At 47.4% G+C, this 8,424-nt stretch overlaps 1 protein-coding gene across 1 annotated transcript; it reads left to right on the forward strand.

Moving 5' to 3' along the window:
• Positions 1 to 6,421: 6,421 nt before the first annotated feature.
• LOC126932334 (basic proline-rich protein-like) lies at positions 6,422 to 7,579 on the forward strand (the record flags this gene model as incomplete). Its single annotated transcript, XM_050751042.1, has 1 exon — positions 6,422 to 7,579. A coding segment is annotated over one exon (1,158 nt), but the record flags the coding sequence as incomplete, so codon positions are not given.
• Positions 7,580 to 8,424: the final 845 nt, after the last annotated feature.

Consider the following 8,424-nt stretch of genomic DNA (forward strand, 5'->3'; position numbering starts at 1 on the left):
TGGGTATATACACAAGAGTATTGGGTCATATGATAATTCTAGGTTCAGTTTTTTGAGGAACTGCCAAACTGTTTTCTACAGCAGCTGGACCTTTTCACATCCCCTTCAGCAATATACGTAGCCTTCATTTTTTTTTTTTTCACATCCTCACCAATACTTATTCTTTTCCATTTATTGCAGTAGATGTGAAGTTGTATCTCATTTCAATTTTGATTTTTACTTCCCCAACTGCTAAGAACATTGAGCATCTTTTCATTTACATATTGGCCATTTGTATGTCTTCTTTGAAGAAATGTCTATTCAAGTCCTCTGCCCATTTTTTAATTGGGTTGTCTTTCTATTGTTGAGTTTTAGAAGTTCTTATAGGTTACATAATTTATAAGCATTTTCTATATTTTGTAGATTGTCTTTTCACTTTTTGATAATGTCCTTTGCTGCACAAAACTTTTTAATTGAGGGCCAGGCATGGTGGCTCACACTGGTAATCTCAGCACTTTGGGAGGCTGAGGCAGGCAGATGACTTGAGATCAGGAGTTTGAGACCAGCTTGGCCAACATGGTGAAACCCTGCCTCTACTAAAAATACAAAAAATTAGCTGAGTGTGATGGTGCATGCCTATAATCCAAGCTACTCAGGGGGCTAAGGTGGGAAAATCGCTGGAACCCAGGAGGGGGAGATTGTAGTGAGCCAAGATTGTGCCACTGCACTCCAGCCTGGGCAACAGGGTGAGACTCTGTTTCAGATAAACAGAACAAAACAAAGAAACAACAATAAAATATCTTTTTGATTGAGGAAATTCAATTACTTCTTCCCCCTTCAGGCTTTGGTTGTCCTATGTAAGAATCTTTCACCAAATCTAAGGTCATGAGGATTTACTCCTATGTTTTCTTCTGAGAGTTTTAAGGTTTTAGCCAATATGTTTAGGTTTAGGTCACTGATTTTTTTGAGGTGTGCTTTTTTTTTTTTTTTTTTTTTTTTTTTTTTGGTATATGGTATGAAGTAAGAGTGTAACTTCATTCTTTTGAATGTGGAAATCTAGTTGTCCCATCACTTTGAGGAAATGCCAGACTGTTTTCTATAACAGCTGCACCTTTTAAATATTCCCTCCAACAATGTATGGAGGTTTCCTTTTTTATGTCCTCACTAACACTTATTCTTTTTTATTTTATTCCAATAATTGTAAAGTCAATACAATCTTCATATCATCTACCACTCCTTGGATCATCCTTTTATACCTCATCTTGGAGTCTCTCAGTCCCTGGGTTGATATAAATATATACCCTCCTGTGGTGGAGTTCTCCCAGAATGAGGCAGGGGCTCATCTTCACTCCAGCCTCATTACTCACATCTGCATGGGCATAACCTTCTCCATCTCTACATTCCTTGAGCCGTTTCACCATCAGCAAGGAATTACTCCATATTGTAGTGACTCTATAGTTTGGCTACTGGGTTCCAAACTTTGTACCTCTAGGCAATATCCTCAAACTTAGGACCTGATTTTTTTTTTTTTTTTTAACTTTCTTTTCTTCTGGTCTTGTACTATTGACCTCTGATTATTTCATAGCTCACTTAGTAAGATAATGCATATGATATTCCATACCAAGAACTTATTGCTAAGTGTAACATTTAACAATAGTGGGCAGATCACAAGGTCAGGAGATTGAGACCATCCTGGCTAACACGGTGAAACCCCATCTCTACTAAAAATACAAAAAATTAGCCAGGCGGGTGCCTGTAGTCCCAGCTACTCGGGAGGCCGAGGCAGGAGAATGGCCTGAACCTGGGAGGTGGAGGTTGCAGTGAGCCAAGATCGTACCACTGCACTCCAGCCTGTACAATAGCGAGACTCCACCTCAAAAAAAAAAAAAAAAAAAAAAAAAAAAAAGCTGATCTTCTGGAATAAAAATGGAAATCAAGACTAAAAAAAAAATCCTCAAAACCATACAATTGTATGGAAATTAAATAACCTGCTCTTAAATGACTTTTAGGTAAATATGAAATTGAGACAAAAATCAACAAGTTCTTTGAAACTAATGAGAACAAAGATATAACATAACAGAATCTCTGGAACACAGCTAAGGCAGTGTTAAGAGGGAAATTTATAGCACTAAATGCCCACATCAAAAAGTCAGAAAGATCTCAAATTAACAATCTAATGTCGCAACTAAAAGAACTAAAGAAACAAGGGAAAGCCAACTCCAAACCTAGCAAAGACAGGAAATAACCAAAATAAGAACTAAACTGAAGGAGATCAAGACACGAAGGTCACTCAGAAGATCAATATGCCAGGCACAGTATCTCATACCCATAATCCCAGCACTTGGGAGGCGGAGGTGGACAGATCACCTGAGGTCAGAAGTTTGAGACCAGCTTGGCCAATATGGCAAAAACCTATCTTTACTAAAAATACACACACACACACACACACACACATACACACAAATTAGCCAGGTGTGGTAGCACATGCCTGTAATCCTGGCTACTTGGGTGGCTGAGTCACAAGAATTGCTTGAAACCAGGAGGCAGAGGTTGCAGTGAACTATGAGAGCTGTGATCACACCACTGCACTCCAGTCTGTGTGACAGAGAAAGACTCTGTCCCAGAAAAAAAAAAAAAAAAATCAACAAATCCAGGAGTTTTTTGTTTTTGTTTTTGTTTTTTGGTTTTTTTTTTGAGACAGAGTCTTGCTCTGTCGCCCAGGCTGAAGTGCAGTGACTCAATTTTGGCTCAGTGCAAGCTCCACCTCCCGGGTTCACGCCATTCCAGGAGTTTTTTTTTTTTTTTTTTTTTTTTTTTTTTTTTTTTTTAAATAAGATACGTAGGTCACTAACTAGATTAATAAAGAAGGAAAATCCAAACTAACACAATTAGAAATGACAAAGAGGATGTTACCACTGATCTCACCCCACAGAAATACAAACAACCATCAGAGACTATTGTGATCACCTCTATGCACACAGCTTAGAAAACCTAGAAGAGATGGATAAATTTCTGGACACATACACCCAGTAGGAATGAATCAGGAAAAAATTGATTCTCTGAACAGACCAATAATAAGCTCTGACATGGAATCAGTAATAAAGATCCTACCAACCAAAAAAGTCCCAGGACCAGATAGATTCACAGCTGAATCCTACCAGATGTACAAAAAAGAGCTGGCACCATTTCTACTGAAACTATTCCAAAATATTAAGGAGGAGGGACTTCTCCCTAACTCATGCTGTGAGGTCAACATCATCTTGACACAAAAATCTGGCAGAGACACAACAAAGAAAACCTCAGGCCAATATCCTTGATGAACATTGATGCAAAACATTTTCAAATACAAAACAAAACAAAACTAAACACTTGCAAACTGAATCCAGCAGCACATAATAAATCTAATCCACTGCAATCAAGTGGGATTTTTCCCTGGAATGCAAGACTGGTTCAACATATACAAATCAATAAATGTGATTCATCGCATACACCGAACTAAAAAAAAAAAAATTACACGATTATCTCAATATATTGAGAAAAATTTTCGATAAAATTCAACGCCCCTTAAGGTTAAAAACTCTCAATAAACTAGGTATTGAAGGAACATGCCTCAAAATAATAAGAGCTATCTGTGACAAACCCACAGTCAATGTCATACTGAATTGGTAAAAGCTGGAAGCTTTCCTTTAGAAAACTGACACAAGACAATAATGCCCTCTCTCACCACTCCTATTCAACATAGTATTGGAAGTCTTGGCCAGAGCAATCAGGCAAGAGAAAGAAATAAAGGGTGTCCAAATAGGAAGAGAGAAAGTCAAACTATTCTTGTTTGCGGACGACATGATTCTTACATCACGAAAACCTCCTGGTCTCAGCCAAAAAACTCCTTTAGCTGATAAAAAAACAAAGTTTTAGGATACTTAATCAGCCTACAAAATCACTAGCATTCCTATACACCAAGAACAGTGAAGCCGAGAGTAAGATCAGGAATGTAATCCTGATTCACAATTCACAATTGCCACAGAAACAATAAAATACCTAGGAATACAGCTAACTAGGCAGTTGAAAGATCTCTACAATGAGGATTACAAAACACTGTTCAAAGAAATCAGAGATGACACAAACAAATAAAAGACATTTCATGCTCGTGGATAAGAAGAATCAGTATCATTAAAATAGCCATACTGCCCAATTTACAAATTCATTGCAATTTCATGGAATTACCAATGATGTTCTTCACAGAACTAGAGAAAACTATTTTGGAATCCATATGGAACCAGAAAAAGAGCTAAATAGCCAAGGAAATACTAAGCAAAAAGAACAAAGCTGGCGGTACCACGTTATCCAAATGTCATGGTATTGGTACAAAAACAGACACATAGACTAACAGAACACAATAGAGAGCCCAGAAATAAGGTTGCACACTTGCAGCCATCTGATCTTCAACAAAACTGACAAAAAGAAGCAATGGAGAAAGAACTTTCTATTCAATTTATGGTGCTGTGATAACTGGCTAGCCATATGCAGAAGATTGAAACTGGACCCCTTTCTTACACCATATACAAAAATTTACTCAAAATGAATTAAAGACTTAAATGTAAAACTGAGAACTATGAACACTCTGGAAGACAGCTAGGCAATACCATTCTGGACATAGGAACTGGCAAAGATGAAGACACCAAAAACAATTGCAACAAAATTAAAAATTGACAAAAGAGATCTAATTAAACTAAAGAGCTTCTGCACAGACAAATAAACTATTAGCATAAACAGCCTACAGAATGGGAGAAAACATTTGCAAAATATGTCTGACAAAGGTCTAAATGGTCTAATATCCAGAATCTATAAGGAAATTAAACAAATTTACAAGATAAAGCTAAGCAACCCTATTAAAAAGTGGGCAAAGAACACGAACAGATACTTTTCAAAAGAAGACATACATGCGGCCAACGATCATATGAAAAAAAGCTCAATATCACTGATTGTTAGAGAAATGTAAATCAAAACCACCATGAGATACCATCTCATACTAGTCAGAATGGCTATTACTAAAAAGTCAAAAACTAACATGCTGGTGAGGTTTCAGAGAAAAGGAATGCTTCTATATTTTTGGTGGGAGTATAAATTAGTTCAACCATTGTGGAAAGTGGTGTGGTGATTCCTCAAAGAGCTAAAAACAGAACTACATTCCCTTTACTGGGTATATACCCAAAGGAATATGAATTGTTCTATCATGAAGATGCATGCACATGTATGTTCACTGCAGCACTGTTCACAATAGCAAAGACATAGAATCAACCTAAATGCCCATCAATAGCAGATTGGAGAAAGAAAATATGGTACAAATACAGCATGGAATACTATGCAACCATAACAAAGAAAGAAATCATGTCCTTTGCAGGAAGATGGGTGGAGCTGGAGGCCATTACCCTTAGCAAACTAATGCAGGAACAGAAAACCAAATACCACATGTTCTCATTTATAAGTAGGAGCTAAATGATGAGAACACATACACACAAAGAGGGACCTATTGGAGGTGGAGGGTGGGAGGAGAGAGAAGATCAGAAAAAATAACTATTTGGTACTAATAGTTTAGTACCTGGGTGACTAATAGTTTAGTACCTGGGTGACAAAATAATCTGCGCAACAAACTCCTGTGACATGAGTTTACCATATAACGAAGCTGCACATATACCCTTAAACCTAAAATAAAAGTTTAAAAAACATAGCTGATCTCTATATACTTAGTATTCAGTGATCAAATATTTATTGAATATCAAATACCGTGTTGCTGGAAATACATTGATGGGCAAGCAAAAAAAAAAAAAAAAAAAAAAAAACCTCCAAAACCCCAAACTAAAAAACTGTTCTTATTAAACTTATATTCTATTGATAGAGAAATAAACAATAGTTAAGTTAATGAATGTTATGAAGAAAATTATAGCAGGGTAAAAGAAATAATGAATTCTCTGGTTAGATGAATTTGCAATTTAAATAGAGAAGTCTTCATTGAGACAGAGACAGTTGAGCAAAGATTAGGAGATAATCTGAGTGGATATCGTAGAAAGAGGATTCCAGGCAGACAGCAATGCAAAGGCCTTGAGTTGGGTGCATTCTGTGTATACCCCCCCCCCCCCCCCCCCCCCCCCCCCCCCCCCCCCCCCCCCCCCCCCCCCCCCCCCCCCCCCCCCCCCCCCCCCCCCCCCCCCCCCCCCCCCCCCCCCCCCCCCCCCCCCCCCCCCCCCCCCCCCCCCCCCCCCCCCCCCCCCCCCCCCCCCCCCCCCCCCCCCCCCCCCCCCCCCCCCCCCCCCCCCCCCCCCCCCCCCCCCCCCCCCCCCCCCCCCCCCCCCCCCCCCCCCCCCCCCCCCCCCCCCCCCCCCCCCCCCCCCCCCCCCCCCCCCCCCCCCCCCCCCCCCCCCCCCCCCCCCCCCCCCCCCCCCCCCCCCCCCCCCCCCCCCCCCCCCCCCCCCCCCCCCCCCCCCCCCCCCCCCCCCCCCCCCCCCCCCCCCCCCCCCCCCCCCCCCCCCCCCCCCCCCCCCCCCCCCCCCCCCCCCCCCCCCCCCCCCCCCCCCCCCCCCCCCCCCCCCCCCCCCCCCCCCCCCCCCCCCCCCCCCCCCCCCCCCCCCCCCCCCCCCCCCCCCCCCCCCCCCCCCCCCCCCCCCCCCCCCCCCCCCCCCCCCCCCCCCCCCCCCCCCCCCCCCCCCCCCCCCCCCCCCCCCCCCCCCCCCCCCCCCCCCCCCCCCCCCCCCCCCCCCCCCCCCCCCCCCCCCCCCCCCCCCCCCCCCCCCCCCCCCCCCCCCCCCCCCCCCCCCCCCCCCCCCCCCCCCCCCCCCCCCCCCCCCCCCCCCCCCCCCCCCCCCCCCCCCCCCCCCCCCCCCCCCCCCCCCCCCCCCCCCCCCCCCCCCCCCCCCCCCCCCCCCCCCCCCCCCCCCCCCCCCCCCCCCCCCCCCCCCCCCCCCCCCCCCCCCCCCCCCCCCCCCCCCCCCCCCCCCCCCCCCCCCCCCCCCCCCCCCCCCCCCCCCCCCCCCCCCCCCCCCCCCCCCCCCCCCCCCCCCCCCCCCCCCCCCCCCCCCCCCCCCCCCCCCCCCCCCCCCCCCCCCCCCCCCCCCCCCCCCCCCCCCCCCCCCCCCCCCCCCCCCCCCCCCCCCCCCCCCCCCCCCCCCCCCCCCCCCCCCCCCCCCCCCCCCCCCCCCCCCCCCCCCCCCCCCCCCCCCCCCCCCCCCCCCCCCCCCCCCCCCCCCCCCCCCCCCCCCCCCCCCCCCCCCCCCCCCCCCCCCCCCCCCCCCCCCCCCCCCCCCCCCCCCCCCCCCCCCCCCCCCCCCCCCCCCCCCCCCCCCCCCCCCCCCCCCCCCCCCCCCCCCCCCCCCCCCCCCCCCCCCCCCCCCCCCCCCCCCCCCCCCCCCCCCCCCCCCCCCCCCCCCCCCCCCCCCCCCCCCCCCCCCCCCCCCCCCCCCCCCCCCCCCCCCCCCCCCCCCCCCCCCCCCCCCCCCCCCCCCCCCCCCCCCCCCCCCCCCCCCCCCCCCCCCCCCCCCCCCCCTGCAGAGCTGTGAAGAGACCACAATACCAGAAATGTAGGAATAAAGGGAAAGATAGTAGATGAAATCAGAGAGGTAATGGCAGAGAGGAGAAGTCAGGAGATAGATATTATGTAGGCAATTTGAGGCCATTTTCCTTCTAAATATAAATGTGTATAGCCCATTGATTACATCCAGATATTATCTGAAGTCTTTCTCCTGTGAAGCATAATCTGTGAGGACTATTCCAGTTATGTATTCCATAATAACACACCAATCCAAAACTTAGTGATTTAAAAGAATAGCAATTTTTTTAACCCATGAATCTGAAATTTTGGCAGGGCTTAGAATAAATAGCTGCAACTGTTCAAATGAGATGGAGATCTACTTCTAAGATGGTTTATTCACATGGCTGGGAAGTTGGTGTTATTTTCAGGAATGTCTTCAGGAATATCTATTTGTTCCTCTGAATGTGGGTTTTCCATGAGATGCCTTGGGCTTCCTCACAGCATGGTTGCTAGGTTTCAAGATCATGTATCCCAAGAGAATCAGGAAGTAGCAGCTGCCACTTTCTTAATTTCTTTTACTGGAAATGAGCACAGTGTCACTTATGGGTCAAATAGTTACAGACCTCAAGGGGAGGGAACATATACTGCATTTATCAATAGGTGGCATATCAAAGAATCTCTGTCCACATTTTAAAACAGCCGCACCAACAGAAGCAAATAGCAAAACTAAGTGATAAAGTCATGAATGTGATGCCTGGATGATAACACAGATTTAATAAAGAGATATCTGAGGCAGTCACTGGAACTGCTATGATCTGTAGTTTATCTTGATGTGCAAAGAAGAGGATGGATTTGTGTAGTTTTCTAGGTACATGACATATCCATTTGTTTAATCATCATTTAAAGGAATGCATATAATTTTT

Source organism: Macaca thibetana, chromosome 12, assembly GCF_024542745.1.
Source record: "Macaca thibetana thibetana isolate TM-01 chromosome 12, ASM2454274v1, whole genome shotgun sequence".
Taxonomy (NCBI): Eukaryota; Metazoa; Chordata; class Mammalia; order Primates; family Cercopithecidae; genus Macaca; species Macaca thibetana.